The following is a 15,294-nucleotide window of genomic DNA, read 5'->3' as shown; positions in this document are numbered from 1 at the left end:
GTGATTTAATGCCAAAGAGCTGGGTTTCAAGTGCAGCCTGGATTCCCCATGGCTGACTTCACAGATGGAGTTAAACACTGTCTAACTGGGAAGGCATCTCCCCCAGCCTCTGAAAAAGCCAGTGCTGCAGATCTGTTAAGGAATCAGTCAGATATGTGCTCAGACAGAACACTCATCACAGCACAGTAATACCCAGAAATTCACATGTGAACCACAACGTGCAGGGGGTTGTCTCTGGCCCGGAAGAGCATGCAACTTCATCGAGAATAGCACAGATCAGTGGTGCTTCACAGGACCCTGCCGGGGCCTGCGGGTTGGGAATGGAAACTTAATTATCAAATCGGAGTTTTCATCTCACTGACATCATCCCTTTAAAATGATTGAGGATGAAGGGGTAGCAGTGAGCAGAGCAGGGTGAAGCATGTCCAATTCTCCGTGAGTCCCCTGTGAGCTGTGCAAGCCCTGGGGCAGGAGGGAGATGCTGGGTTCGCAGGGCAGGAAATGCACATTGCTGCTTCTCACCTTGATGCTCCCTTTGCTGCACTTCCAGGAGAAGGAGCTGCAAGCAGGCACAGAGGGTGTAGCTAGATCCTGCGCTGCACTGCTGGAGCTGTTTGTGTGCTTGTGTGTGGTCACACAGCCCCACAGAAGACACCTGAGATTCAGTCACATCGTTTAGGGAAAGCCCCTTGCAGGGTGTCTCCCGTGCAGCTTCCTGCCCACTCTCCCCCACTGCCTCCTCAGCAGCTCTCAGCTTTGAAACCCCAAGCACAGGCACAGGTTTGTGCAGAACGGGCTCTCGGGAGGCCATCAAACTGTTTGTTTCACGTGGTAAAAGACAGTGTAGGTTTCCCACTTAAAAGCATGTTTAAAACAGAAATAAACTAGTACATCAGACTTTTTAAAATACAACCCAAACCCTCAGGCTCCCCAAAAATGTCTTTTTAAGTGTGCGTGTGCCAGTTTTCTTTCACTATTCCCAACAGAAGGATTTCCATTCAGTAACGTAATTTAAATCTTCTCTGCAGGACGTATTTGAAGAAATTAGCTGACAATTCAGCTGAGCTGTCCGCCACAATATCCAGCTGCAATGCCCATACAGGTTACATGCAGGCCAAAAAAATCCCAACAGAGTCATTGGCACAAAGGTCACTCCAATTTCTGCCAAGCCTGGGCTGTTTAAGGAGCTGGGATTTCCCGTAACTCCAGCAGAGCTCCGTGCACTGCAGAAGCTGCTGTGCAGGACACGGTGATGCTCACGCCCAGACACACAGCACCTCACGTGTCACTGAGGTCTGTTTAAGCACTGCAACCATTCTGCTTTTCCTCCCACAGCAGTGACCAACCATCAGCTGGACACAACCCACCAGCCAGGAGCACAGGCCTGCACAGCAGCTCTTGTACAGGCAATCTCTCTGATTGTGCTGGCTGTGCTGGCTCACAAGGACAGAGGTTACAGCACTTGTGTGCCACTGCTTGGAATGCAGAACCCTGCTTCCAGGGAAAAGAGCCTGAGACTGATTTCTTCTCAGTTCAAAATATCAGCAGTAGCAGGAGCGCCGAGCAGTTAATGCATCCTCTGAATGTGTGGCTTAACACCACAGATGTTGAGCCAACAGCAAGAGCAGTGACAGGTCCTCAAGTCCCCAGAGCAGGGTCACACAGAGGTTAACACAGGTAAATTAACTGAACTCTTTTGATATTGCAATACACTACACATCTTGTACATTCCATCCTAGAGAATAATTAAATTGACTTTATAAGAGGGGCAGTTTTTTGGGTGTGGAGGAGAGACTATAATTCCATTAGCCTCTGTTCTGGCCCCTAAGTGATACTTGGCAAGTCTGTTAGTATGCAAAAGCCTCAATTTGCTCACTAATAAATTAGCTGTTAGGAAAACAAAGCTTCAGATCAAAGGCATTAGTAAAACACAGCTGCACACTCTGAAGATGCTCAGCAGTGCCCGTGGTAACTTCCCAAGGCTGTATATTTTTAGCATCAGTGGCATTTTGGACTTGGTAGGAGCTAATCAGGTGTAACAGAAAAATACAACAATACACATTGCAGGGTCACAATGAGATTATATATTCCTGAATTGTGTTTCCAGATCTGTTAAAAATGACTGTAGGGTTTATTAGTTTTCCATTCTTTAAAGCTCATGCTAGCTCCATCAGCACTGTGAGCAATCTCAGTCTCCTGGCTGCCAAAGCAGATTCAAGACCATTAAGTTGTATCCCTGTCTGGAAAAGGAAGAAGTCCTGAACTGTGCAAGCTCTTTCCTTCCTCACACAGGCCACTGAGGCAGCACAAAGGACTGGACCCCATTAGCCCTGTCTGAACGATCTGCAGTTCACACCACAGGCTGCCTCCCCACACTTCATTCAGACCTTGCCAGCACCAGTGTTAAAATCCCATTAAAAATTCTGAATTGTAAACTACATAATCTTTGTCTGCTTTTTTATTTAATTATGTGTGTAGGAATCTTCTCTTTACTGAGGTGTCTCAAAGTAAGCTGGAGTGTCAGGTCAGAAGCAGATGCTGCAGGTTCAAAGGTGATCTGAACACATCCCCGTGCTGACCCTCACTGCTGCAGTGACCTTCTGAGAAGCAGGGAGGTACTGCACAAGAGGCAGTAACTCCAGCACCACAGAGCACGCAGCGCAATGCCACCGAGGAGGAGGTGGCACAGCCCTGCCCACAGTCCCCTGAAAGCAGAACCTTCTTCAAGAGCCCAAAGGAGGGGAGAGCCTGGCACCCTCACGTGCTTCTCTCTCTGAAAAGCTTCCTATACTGCTCACAGCATGTTTACTTTGGAAGGGCAAATTTTTGATTTCACTTCTCTGTATTGCAATACAAACCTAAATTTTTAAAAGTAACCTCTGGAGCCAGGAAGCAGCCTGAAGAACTTTAACCCTTGCAAACTCAAGTGCTGGATGGAATTTATACAATACATGCCTATCACAGCAAGACAAACCAGATCAGTTCACACCAAATTCTTTCTGCAGCTCTGAAATGAATGAATTCAAACCAAGCAGTTTTTCCAGGCAAGACAGGTGCAAGCATAACTTGGCACTTCCATATTGGAAATTCAATTCTGTAAATTCATTTATGCCCTAAAAATTAATTAAAGAAATCCAATGAGTTGATTTCAGTTATCCTGGTAAAAATTAAGCAAGACTTTGGAACGTGTCTCGCTGTTTTCACAAAACTCAGAGTGGGGAGGTTTGTGTGTGCATGGAGTTTCTTGCTGATGAGCTCCCTCAGCAGTTTCCATTTCACAGATCTCACAGGTGACAAAGCTGGGTCCCTGGGCACAGGTGCACGACCGCTATGGCAGGGCTGACCACTCTGACATTTTGGGCACACCTCTCATAGTCTGTAGAATGAGCTGTTCATGCTCTGTGGCCTCATCACTGCTCTGAGCTCCCAGAGCAGCCCTGCAGCCACCCACACTGCCCCAGCACAAGCTGGCATTTGGCTTGTTTGTTCCTGTGCAAAATCTACTGGGGACAGGAAAGGAAGGACAGTCCCCTGTTAACCGCACATCTCCAGCAACAAGGGTTTGACACACAATTCCTCGCTTAAACTTGTGAACTCTTTGTCACATCTTATCACCCAGCAGCCTCAGTTCACAGCTCTTGTGACTAAGGCACTGGGCTCACCAGAGCTGCCACAAACACTGACTAATTCCTCCCCCTCCAGAAACCGTTAAGCAGCTAATTCACTTCTCTCCTAATCTCTCAGTGTCAAAATAACATTCCTTTATCCTTCAGCTGTAGATTCCCAAACATCATACTATGTTATCTTTCTCACACACATGAAAGTAGTAAAACTTGAGAAAAAATTAGGTAATGAGATTAGATATTGGGAAGAAATTCTTTTCTGTAAGGGTGGTGAGGCCAGCAGGCTGCCCAGAGAAGCTGTGGCTGCTGCACCCCTGGAAGTGTTCAAGGCCAGGCTGGATGGGGCTTGGAGAAACCTGGTCTGGTCCTAATTACAGGGTAAGTTATTGGTTTTAATAACAGAAGTGTATGGCAAATGTTCTTTAGTTGTGTGCCAGTCTTGTGAGACAAATAATGATGACTCCAGGATGATATTAGGACCCCTTGGTAAGTTGGTCAGTTGCTATGTCCATCATTCCATTGACAGCCCTGAGGAGCGAGAGTGCAGAAACACTCAGCATCCTCTGGGATCCAGCCTGCTGTTGGTATGTGCCTTCCAAACGGACAGACCCGGAGCACAAACCCTTCCAGACAAGTGGACAGCACTGCTCCTCCCCAGGTGTGCACTAAGCCAGCCATGAAAACGATGCTGCCAGCTCATCAGGAACCGCTGTTCCCTGTAAATGGAGCTCCCAGACGTGCCCAACAGGCACGTGTTCACTTTAACTGAATGCTGCTGAACCTGGGAGCCAGTTCAGCCCATTGCCTCTGGGAAGGGGCTCAAATGGACACAAAGCACAGCTCTGGCTTGGTCGTGAAGAGTTTGTCATATTTTCTCCCCTCCCAAAACACAGGTGGGAGAGCTGCTACAGAACCTGCCAGAACCAGAAACTGTTCTGAAATGGTGACTGGTCAGATTCCAAAGGCTGCAGCAGAGCAGGCTGCAGCTCTCACCTGCTTCTTACCTTCCAGTGTGAGGCCAGCTGGGAAGGTCAGAGCTGCTCCTGCTAGGCAAGACACATGGAATTCATTTAAGTGTCTCGCAAACAACTTCACCAAAAGATGCTGAAAATTCTGCTAGTGAACACAGCTCAGCAATCTGAGCTTGTTTTCCCTCTTGAACCACAAAATTCTGCCTTGCTATAGGTGTTGCTGCAGGATAAAGCTGAGCAAAATCTGAAATCTGTAATTAGCTTATTTTGAAATTCTCATTGAAAGCCATTTCACAAACTTTCTCCATCATGTTTATGACCCAAATTCCACGTTTTTCATCCTGTATTTTCAGGCTTGAATCACAAGTCAACCCACACCTTCCCTCATCCTTCTCACGTGAAAGCAAAGCAATGCTTCAGAAGGCTCAGTGGCAAGAGCAGTGCCTCAGGCCTCCTGTTGGACACTAAATGTGACGGCGGAACCAGAACACACATGGGGACATGAACACAAACGGTGCTGCTGACAGTACATGCTGCACCTGGGGAGGCAGAAGCTGCAGGGACAAGTTGTGTTTACATTTGTCATTGCAGTGCTGGGTGTAAAAGACTTTGGGACCCGAAATGAGGAGGGGAAATTGTGCCTGTTCAGCTTCATGCAGCTCACACTTGTCATAGTGATGGGGACATGGCCATGGCAGGTAGACTGGCCTCTCTTTCTGTCTCTCCTGAAAAAAGACATTTAGCCACTAGATTCTTCTTAAACAATAATTCTAATTCTGGAAACATGCCAAAGGGAACAGCGCAACCATCGAGAAAACTGAGCGGCAAGGAACGAAAAGAGAAATGGCCACCCCACGGTTTGCCTCCCACGGCACAGGGGTGCCAGAACCCCGGCAGCACAGCTCGGGAGCTCAGCGCGGGGCTTGGGGCCGGGAACTGACCCGCTCCGCCGGGGAAAGGAATGACCCTGTCACGGAGCGGGCACACGCACCGAGCCGCGCCGAGCCCCGGCCCAGGGTCCGACAGCAGCTCCCCGCGGGGCCGCTCGGAGCGACACCCGGGACCGGCGGGACCGCTCGGACCGACACCCGGGACCGGCGGGGCCGCTCGGAACAACACCCGGTACCGGCGGGGCCGCACGGGCCGACACGCGCTCCCCGCGGAGCCGCGGCGCCGCCTCCCGCCCGTGTCCGGCAGCGAACCGAGCGCAGCGGGGCGGTGCCGCCGGCGCGGAAGCGGAAAGGGCGGCCGGTGGCGGGCCTGGCGCGGTGCGGCCGGCGGGCGTGGAGGATCCGGTGGTCGGCCGCCCTCCCTCCCCGCGCAGCCCGGCATGGCTGAAGCGGAGGCGGCCGGCGACGCGGGGCCGGGTCCGGGTCCGGCCGCAGCCCAGGAGGGCGCGGAGCTCGCGGCCGTGATCGGCGCCACCGTGCCCACGGGGTTCGAGCAGACGGCGGCCGAGGAGGTGCGGGAGAAGCTGGGCTCGGCCTCCAGGATCAGCAAGGATCGGGGCAAGATCTACTTCGAGGTCCCGGCCCGGAGCCTGCCTCAGGTCCGTGCGAGCTCTCTGTCCCGCTCCGCCCGCCGCTGTTCCCCTGTGGCCGGTTCAGGTCGGCTCGGCTCGGCTCGGTTCGGTTCGGTGGGTCCCTGCCCCTCCGAGCGGAACGCTTCGGTGTGGGAGGCCGCCGGTACGGACCGCATCCCGCCGCCACGGCCGGCCGGGGTGCAGCAGCGGTATCCGCCTTTACCGGGGGAGATGGAATGGTAGATGGGGTCAGTGCAGGGACGCAAAGCGATAGCTCCTGTGGGGACTCAAGGTGGAAAACTGTAGTCTCTAAAACCTCGACGTAAGATGGCAAAGTTCTGACAACAGTAAACACAGTCCCCACGGCACGCGGTTAGTCATGTGTCACCTCTTCATCTCTTCCAGGTCCATCGTCTGAGGTCAGTGGATAATTTATTTGTTGTTGTTCAGGAATTCAAAGACTATCAATTTAAGGAAAATAAGGTGAATTACTCTTCCTTTTTCTGTGGGTTCTGGGGTTTGGAATGTTGTTTGGGGTTTTTAATTTAAGACTAGTATCAAAATATTCTGTTTGTTTAACAAGGCTTTAATTTGTGATGTTGTCTAGTTCCCTTTTTCTGGCTTGTAAATGGAAGTGTGGCCATGTCATCTAACATAATTTCTGCAGTTAAATACTTTACATTGGCAAAATCTGGGATAAGAGGTGATGCTATGTTTGTAGGTCACAGACATAGAACAGTAAAGTGTCACTTTGGTCACTTAATACAGTGTTGTCTGTATTACAAGATAAATTATGAAATCCTGTGGGTCTTGTGATTTTCAGTGTTATTCCATTTAGTTACAGCAAAAAAAGACAAAACCCTGTAAGCTTTGCTTAAACCTGTAGTGGATTAATGTTTAATAAACTAATTTGAGAGACCTCAGAATAAAGGATAACTTTTAAAAGAATGGAATAACTTCAAAGCAGAACTTCTTCTATCTTTTGAAGGAAGATGCTCTAAAGGATTTGGAAGATTTGGTTAAAAAGCTACCCTGGACCGATCCATTGAAAGTTTGGGAGTTGAACAACAGCTTGAAAAAGAAAAAGACAAAACGCAAAAAACACAATCTGCAGAGTCCTGCAAGCAGAGGGAAGCTGAGTGATGGTGGAGAAGAGGGAGGAGCAGACCAAAATAACACTAATGACCAGGAGGACTGTGCCCAAAACCCTGGGGCTGTGGAACCCACTGGTGGCCAGGACACAGAGAATGCCCAAGGAGTGACATCCAGAAACGGGGTGGAGGAGGAGGAAGACAATGAGCAGTCAGATGTGAAAGCTGAAGCGGAGGCGAGTTCTGAGAGCGGGAGCACGGCTGGTGACGGTCGCACGGGGGAAGGAGAGGCAAAGGTGCTGAGGTTCCGAGTGACGTGCAACCGAGCTGGAGACAAGCACAGCTTCACGTCCAACGAGGCCGCAAGAGACTTCGGTGGAGCCGTGCAAGAGCACTTCCAGTGGAAAGCTGACATGACTAATTTTGATGTGGAGGTATAGTGGCATACCTGGGAAATACCTGCATTTCTGCAGTACCAATTTTTAGTTCTTATTTCTAATGCTTAGAGATCTCCAAACTGCCTTCCAGAGACTCTGGAACTGAAAACTGGTAGTGCTGAAATTGGCCTTTCTGAAGTGTTCCTTTCCCTGGCAACATTATGTGTGTTCTCTGATGCAAGCACTTGCCTTGCTTTCACCTTCAGTAAATCTTTCCTCTAATGCACTGCTTAATAGCAGTCTGAGTTACCAGGAAATGCTCCAAATGGAAGCTGGTTGAGGGGTGAAGGGGACAGAAGGAGTTGACAGTAATTGTCAGGTGTTTATTTTCTGTCAGGGGTAGAGCAGAGGCTGGGAAAATACAGCTGGCACCCCTGGCCTGTTGGTGGTGAGGAACCACTGTTTCTGAGGGGCAGAAAAACCTAAGTTTTTCTTGCTGGTTTACTAAGGGCTGGCTGCTGCCCTGGAGTGAGATTGCACCTTCCTGGTTAATCTAGTCCCCACCACAAATTATATTTATTGCTGCTTTTGCAGATGTTTCACTGTGTCTTGCAGGACTTACCTGGCCTCTGCCCCAGACTTAAAAACCAAATATTTTAAGAAGCTGCAATGGTTATAGCACTTTGAGAAGTCTTGTGCAACAAATTTGGTGTGAATGAGAGAGTGTGTGAATGCTCACCTGAATTCTGTCTTATTAAAATGGTGCTTTGCTTTACTTCCAAGAAGAAAAGCTTTTTTATATGTCATTCCTGGATTTTAAATTGCCATCTAAGATTCCTGTAAGTATTTACTAGGAGTTCTGTGGAAAACTTCTGTTACTCCTGAAATTCACTTCAGGTTTTTTCTTTAGGTCCTTCTGAATATTCACAGCAGCGAGGTCGTGGTGGGGATTGCGTTAACTGAAGAGAGCCTCCACAGACGGAATATCACACACTTCGGGCCCACAACGCTGCGTTCCACTCTGGCTTACGGCATGCTCAGGTCAGGGCTGTTACATTGTGTTTTTGTTTAAGAAACAGTGGCTTTTGTTTAAGAAATTAAACCTTTTATCTCCCCCACTGCTTCCTCAGAAACCATTTCTGTTAATTCTTAAAGAAAAATAAATAAAAAACCCCCGGAGTTGCTGACACCATGTGCCTTGTAATAACAGTGGGTGTTTCCCAGCCAAGGAAAGTAAACATTTGCTGTATTAGACAAGTTTCAAAATAGTGTACCACAGTCTTGAAAGAATTTCACTTCATTGCTGGTTATAAAAAAAATTTAACTAGTGGAAAAAATAATCACATCAAGTTTTTTTGTGGAGTGATTAAAATAGTTCATTTTCCCTTATTTACAGAGATTCAGGTTTTTAAGACATTTCTCACCATATCTTTTCTTCTGTTCCTCAGACTCTGTGATCCCCAGCCCACAGATATCATAGTTGATCCCATGTGTGGTACAGGTGCGATTCCAATAGAGGTGATTCTTCCTTGATTTTTTAAACTGAATTAAACTTGTCTCTATCTTAGCTATATTCTATTATAGCTGAATAATATGTGCAAATCTTCTTAGTAATGACTGAATAGTAAGCTCCAGTCTCACCAGTTTTTGAACAGATGCAAATATACTTTTTGTACATGACCTCATTTTCCTTCCATAGGATGTAGCAGGAAGAGACTAAATCCAAAAGTATTTTGAGCTTTAAAGGTGCAAAATACAGCTATCTGCTACAGAATTCTAAATTTCCAGCCATCCACTTGCAGTTGCTTTGTTGTATTCTGTCACATTTGTTTGAGAAATTATTCTGTTTTTTTTTCATTCAAGCAATGTTGATGCTAATGTTGCTTATTATAATTTGCCTCCCAGGGAGCTGCAGAATGGCCCTACTGCTACCACATTGCAGGGGATAACAACCCTCAGGCAGTGAAGAGAGCAGCAAACAACATCAGCTCCTTACTGAGGAAAAACGAGAGTAAGGACAGGTGAGAGGAGCCTGATGGGTTTACCTTTCCTGCAGTGCTGCATGCACAGAAATCCACTTTGCATTGATGCACTTGAGCGTCTGGTTCCTATTTTCTTGTTTATTTTGTTGCCAACATTGTAGACCTGGCCAGAGTAAAGACCTTCTGAGTGCTTGTGTCTGAGGGCACTGCCTTTGCTCTTGCAGCAGCACTGCCCTGGGCGTTCCCTTGGACGTTGTCCAGTGGGACATCTGCAACCTGCCCCTGCGGACGGGCTCTGTGGACATCGTGGTGACAGACATGCCCTTCGGGAAGAGGTGAGCTGTGCTGGCCAGGGGCTGGGCTCCCCCAGCCATGGACGGAGCTGGGCCGCTGGGGAAGCAGTCAGGAGCCCTGTGTTGGAAAGGAGCTTGACAGTAACAGTGCTCCTGAACGGGCAGATTGGTGTCCGAGGCACCGTGGACCCTGAGCCGGTGCCGGTGGCCGCAGTGGGGTCTGAATGTGTCTTGCAGGATAGGGTCCAAGAAGAAGAACTGGGACCTCTACCCAGCCTGCCTGATGGAGATGGGCCGGATCTGCACCCCAGGGACAGGCAGGGCTGTGCTGCTTACCCAGGACAAGAAATGCTTTGCCAAGGTTTGTTCTGTGAGAGAAAATCAAACTGTTTGCACTTGAAAATACATTATTGAGGGAAAAATTGTAAGCTGCCATCATTACAAAAGACACTCCATTATAGATCTATCATTGGTAATGCTTAAATTCAGTATTGGACCTGGAAAGTCCTTTGTGCCCATCAGATGTGATACAGAATAATCAGTGCTGTTGTCTCAGTGCCGCTGTTTTTGGCCTGCAGGCCTTGTCCCGCGTGGGACACATCTGGCGCAGAGCTCAGACCGTGTGGGTGAACGTGGGGGGACTGCACGCTGCCGTGTACCTGCTGCGGCGCACCTCGGAGCGGGCGCAGGAGGCTCGGTGCTGCTGGTGAGCTGCCTGGAGCCAGACGGGAGACCCCGCCGTGCCCGCTGAAGGGCCAGCTGCTGAAGGAGGCACCTGAGAGCCGAGTCCGTCAGTTTCCAAACCAAACAGCCTCTGGAGAAATTGTCACACAGACACTAAACCAGGGATCAACTTGGGAGCTGCCAGTTCTGCTGTGTGTTCTGAAACCTTCTTATTTAAATCACCTCTGCTCCCTTCCGCCCAAACTGAAATTCATTAGTGGAATTAGTAATTATGCCCTTGGCTTCAATCTTCTCTTGCATTTTTCAGTTAAACATTTATTTCTTCTGCTTACAGTAAAAAACATGTTGAGGCAGCTCTGGGTGTAACAGTTAATTTATTTACCAAGGTGTATCTTCAAATTACTAACAGTACTACTAAGACAGTCGCCTTAAAGGGTTCAGAGGTAGTATCTCTAATGTAGTTTTCTAATTTATACCATGGCTCAAATGTAAACTAATAATAAACCAGTATCTGGTTTTTGTGGTCTGATAAGCAAATTCCAGTTGGCAAACAGTATGCTGTGCTTCTGGTTCTCTTGCCTGTTACCTCACCTTGGGGCTAATTACCAGTAAATGTCAGATCTGTTTTTTGGTATTGCATTGCCATGGCTGAGGGGGTGACACACAGCCCTAGAAAACAGTCTGTAGTTACTATTTGAGGTTCTTTTAGCAATTATATTAACAAGTTCACGGTTTTGGTGTCTACCATGGATGCGTCAAGGTGGCAATTTGAATTTCTTAGGTAATTTAACTACCACAGCTACGCTGTCACAGTATTCACAAAAATACTGTTGCAAATATGACCATACTAGGATTTCTCAGGCCTCCCACTCTGCTCCTCAGAAGCTGGAAACAAATTGCTAGTTTGCCCTTTCCATTACAGTGTGTTCATGCTAAGATAACTGTTCAGAGGTGAATTAACAAGTATTAAAGTTTCAGAAGTTTTGCATAAAGAGATGAGTCTTAATTGTGTTCTTTTTCTGGTTCATGTCCATATTTTCCAATATCTACTTAATTTTTCTCAAATTTTAGTGTTTTCACGTGTGTGAGAAAGATAATGCAGTGTTTGTGAATCTACAGCTGAAGGATGAGGGAATGTTTTGGCACCCTGAGATCGGGAGAGGAAAACTCATACTGGCTGAGGAAGAACTGGTTTGTGGCAGCCCTGGTGAGCCCTTAGTCACAGGAGCTGTGAACCGAGGCTGCAGGGCGATAAGACATGACAAAGAGCTGACGGCTCCAAGTGACGACTGGCGAGCCAAAGGCCGTTTGTGTTTTCGGTCTGTTTGTTAAAATGAGCGTTTGGCGGCTCCGTGCGGGAGCTCCCCTCGGGCGCGCGGCCGCGATGTCGCCGCCGGGCCCGGGGCGGCCGGCCGGAGCCGGGGCCGTGCTGCGCTCGGTCAACACGCGGGAGCTCTCCGAGGTCGTGTTCAACAACCACAGCCCCCGCTGCGTGCTGCCCGTCTGGCTGGACTTCGAGGGCCGGCCGCGCTGCTACCCGGTCCTGCAGCCGCGCAGCGGGCGCGTCATGCGCAGCTACCGGGGTGGGTGCGGCGGCACGGGAGCGCTTGGGCGCCGCGGGGCCCGGGGGGAATTTGCCCTTTCGCCGTCCCCCTTTTGCATTTCTCTTCCCTTTTTCCTTCTTACACTCTTACCTTTCCCTTCGTTTTCCCTTTTCTCTCTCCATTTCCTTTGCTCTTCTTTCTTTTCCTTTTCCCCTCTCCTTTCCCCCTTTCTTTTTGCCCTTTTTCTTTTTTTCCTCTCCTTTTTCCCTTTTTCCTTTTCCCTCCCCACTCATACCAGTGGCTGGGGCTGTGCTAGTGCCCTGTGCTGGAGAGCTTGGTCCCTTGCGAGTAGACGCCCCTCAGAGGCGCTCGTTAAAAAGCTGGGTAATTGGTCATTCCCACCTTGCTCCCTGGCAGGGCACCTCTGGCTGTTCCGGGATGCAGGGACCAATGACGGGCTGCTCGTCAACCAGCAGGAGCTGTTCGTGGCAGCCCCCGATGTGACCAAAGCTGACATCACACTGCCAGGTAAGGGACAGGACCACGCGTGCTCTGGGGAATTCTGAGCTTGCTCTCTGTGGACCTGTTGGGATTAGTGAGAAATCAGATCCTCGTGAAATTAAGCCAGCTCAGACACGGGAAGAGATGGTGAGGGGTTGTAGGTAGAGCTGTTGCATTGGATGGAGCTGGTGGCAGAGCTCTCCTTTCAGGGGGTTTCTGAGGGGTTTTCGTGGGTGTCTCCTGGCAGAACCACATCTGTGTCCTGTCTGCAGAGCCCAGCCTGTCGGGGGTCGCTGCTGCTCTGCGCTGACAGGCTGAGAGCAGCATTGCTGCACTGGAGCAGCAGCTGCGAGCCCTCGTGACGAGGTTGTGCTGTGCTTGTGTTTGGCTGCAGTGTTCACCCTGAAGGAGAGGTGTCTGCAGGTGGTGCGCAGCCTGGTCAGCCCCGTGGACTACAGGAAACTGGACATTGTTCAGTCGTTATACGAAGAGCTGGAGGATCATCCTGACATTTGGAAGGATCTTCGGCGGCTTTCTCTGGAGAGGAATGAGGCACTGAGGAACTAAATTGTGGAATAACGGGATTACTCACTCCAGACTCCTCGTTACAAACCACTGAGTCTGAGCAGCGAGAATTGCCAGGACACACACCAACCGATGCCTCCGTTTAAATTTGAAACATAAACTCAATAACTTTGGTGACAGTAAAACCCCAAAGACTGAGCAGCACTGGGAGGCATGCTGGGTTCTGATGGTTCAGTTCATTTTTTCATTACAGGTATTGCAAACTGTAGGGTAAGATCAGGGCAGCTAAATGGAAAATATTCATGCAAAGTTATTTTCATTGTATTAGAAAGCAAATTACACCAGTGATTAATTTAGCCCAGACTAATGGCTGTGAGTGTCATGGGTTTTGTTTGAGTAATTTGTTTTGATGGAATTTCCCTTTCACATGTCACCTCAATGTGCCTGTGGGTCACGGAGCATCAGGGTTTGCACATGAGGGTTTCCAGCAGTGCCTGAGGGTCTGACAAACGTTACATTGGTGGGAAGATGATGTGTAAATGTTGCAGGTTATTCTGCCTCTTACCTTTCCACGTACAAAGCCATGTCCTATCTGCTCTAGCTCTGACATGTTCTTACTGTCATCATACCTCAAATGCCTTATTTGCCTTTGTCACAGGAGTCTTGCCTGGCTGATCTCAGCCACGCAGACCAGACCCTTGTTTTGGAGCACCCTTGTCCCCCCCAGCTGCTTCCCCAGCAGCCCGTACAGGGCTCACAGGAAGCAGATGCTTTAAGTTCTGTCTTTTCCCCTCGCAGTGCTGTAGTCCAGGTCGCAGCAGGAGCCTTTCCAGGGAGCATGGGCCTCTTGAGCTGCCTGTATCTCCTCAGGACCAGTGGGAGCTGTATTGGCTCACACAGCCAGCTCACAAACAGGGCCATGCTTACTGGCAGGCTGGAGAAGGAGAGATGATGTTTCTTTGCCTGTGTGTTCCCCACATCTCAGTGGAATGTGCTCTGGTGTGAACACAGAGTTCAGTGCAGCATAGTTCAGTGTTGGATGAGTTGTCCATCAAGCAAGATGTGGTGCAGCTCAGGTTAGAAGCAAGATTGGTTGGAGATTGATTACAGCAGGTTATTTCTGTGAGTATGTTTCCCTCCAGTTGTACATTTTGAGATTAGCTGTGAAATCGAGAATCTCAATGTATTTTGTAAGTATGGAATGTCTCCCTATTTGTAAACTTGTTTCTCTTACATATTTGAAGAAATTGATCTTTGACATAAAAATGGAAATGCATGCTAGCTTTCTGACTGTAATTCTGTCAGGTAAGTCCCCAGTGCCTCTGTGTTTGTACTCCTGTGACACTGACAGTCAGCGGTTGAGCAGTAAACACTTTGGACTGCCCAGCCGTGGGCTGCCGGGCTGTGTTGTGGCTGCCAGGAGCTATCAGCACAGCTTCAGGCAGTGGCTGGGCAGGAACGGGCTGCGGGGCAGTTCTGCTCTTACCACTTCCCACAGACCTCTGAGGGGAAAGAGAGCCCACGCCGGCCTCTGCAGCAGACTTGGGTCAGCGCCCCAGGGAGCCTGGGGGTGGGAGAGCTGTGCCCTGCTCCTGGCCATACCTGAGGACGTGCCCTCCTGCTGTCTGTGGGGCTGTGCAGTTAGCACGGCAGCTCTGCCGGGCAGAAAGCTGGCCTGCTTGGCTGCAGCTTTTCCTGTAACCTAATTGGTATTAGGTGTTGGGTTTAACAGTCTGTACATGGCACACACGTTCTGGGTATTTCTGAGCTGGGTGGGGTCTGTGATTTCTTGTGTTTCTTATTAGAGTGTATTTTTCTGTTCTGGAGTGCTCCTTTGGATCAGAATAAAAGATTGCAGAAACCCCAGCCAGCTGTAACCCGTGAACATTGGGAAATGCAGTCTCCCAGTAGTGACTCAGATGGGTTAGTAATGAGTGAGAGCCCTCATTTACTTGTGGCGGTTTCAGTCAGCCCGGCACGGCCTCCTTGGCCATCCCGGGAGAGCAGTGAGAGCCGGCAGGGCCAGCCCAGGGAGCGGGTGTGCCGCGACCTGCTGTGCAGGACGGGACAAACCCCGGGGAGAAATGCTGCTGCTGGCACTGACCCTGCTGTGCAGGACGGGACAAACCCCAGGGATAAATGCTGCTGGCACTGACCCTGCTGTGCAGGAGGATGGGACAA

General features: G+C 49.4%; 2 protein-coding genes across 3 annotated transcripts; both read left to right on the top strand.

The window, feature by feature from the left end:
- The first annotated feature begins 5,845 nt into the window (after positions 1-5,845).
- Positions 5,846-11,535, top strand: THUMPD3 (THUMP domain containing 3). 2 transcript variants are annotated; one of them, XM_041465155.1, is made up of 9 exons: positions 5,846-6,143; positions 6,522-6,599; positions 7,105-7,641; positions 8,495-8,625; positions 9,033-9,102; positions 9,490-9,605; positions 9,794-9,901; positions 10,097-10,220; positions 10,438-11,535. In XM_041465155.1, exons 1-9 carry the CDS (start codon positions 5,925-5,927, stop codon positions 10,567-10,569), a joined length of 1,515 nt encoding a protein of 504 aa, XP_041321089.1. In that variant the 5' UTR covers positions 5,846-5,924; the 3' UTR covers positions 10,570-11,535. The 2 variants fall into 2 exon arrangements, with proteins under 2 accessions (XP_041321089.1, XP_041321080.1); XM_041465146.1 differs by having other exon boundaries at positions 9,791-9,901.
- A 382-nt stretch (positions 11,536-11,917) lies between these two features.
- VHL (von Hippel-Lindau tumor suppressor) lies at positions 11,918-14,389 on the top strand. The gene is made up of 3 exons (XM_041465282.1): positions 11,918-12,126; positions 12,505-12,615; positions 12,983-14,389. Exons 1-3 carry the CDS (start codon positions 11,928-11,930, stop codon positions 13,153-13,155), a joined length of 483 nt encoding a protein of 160 aa, XP_041321216.1. The 5' UTR covers positions 11,918-11,927; the 3' UTR covers positions 13,156-14,389.
- The last annotated feature ends 905 nt before the right edge of the window (positions 14,390-15,294 follow it).

Source organism: Pyrgilauda ruficollis, unplaced genomic scaffold (assembly GCF_017590135.1).
Source record: "Pyrgilauda ruficollis isolate IOZ18807 unplaced genomic scaffold, ASM1759013v1 scaffold10, whole genome shotgun sequence".
Classification (NCBI taxonomy): Eukaryota; Metazoa; Chordata; class Aves; order Passeriformes; family Passeridae; genus Pyrgilauda; species Pyrgilauda ruficollis.
This window is presented reverse-complemented; position numbering and strand designations above follow the sequence as displayed.

Bases quoted from the DNA above. Each gene is read 5' to 3' on its own strand.
- THUMPD3 (XM_041465146.1), top strand. From the start codon at position 5,925: ATGGCTGAAGCGGAGGCGGCCGGCGACGCGGGGCCGGGTCCGGGTCCG. The intron at 6,144-6,521 runs GTCCGTGCGAGC...CATCTCTTCCAG, and splicing joins CGGCCCGGAGCCTGCCTCAG to GTCCATCGTCTGAGGTCAGT. The intron at 9,606-9,790 runs GTGAGAGGAGCC...TTGCTCTTGCAG, and splicing joins AAAAACGAGAGTAAGGACAG to CAGCACTGCCCTGGGCGTTC.
- VHL (XM_041465282.1), top strand. From the start codon at position 11,928: ATGTCGCCGCCGGGCCCGGGGCGGCCGGCCGGAGCCGGGGCCGTGCTG. The intron at 12,127-12,504 runs GTGGGTGCGGCG...GCTCCCTGGCAG, and splicing joins CGTCATGCGCAGCTACCGGG to GGCACCTCTGGCTGTTCCGG. The intron at 12,616-12,982 runs GTAAGGGACAGG...GTTTGGCTGCAG, and splicing joins AGCTGACATCACACTGCCAG to TGTTCACCCTGAAGGAGAGG.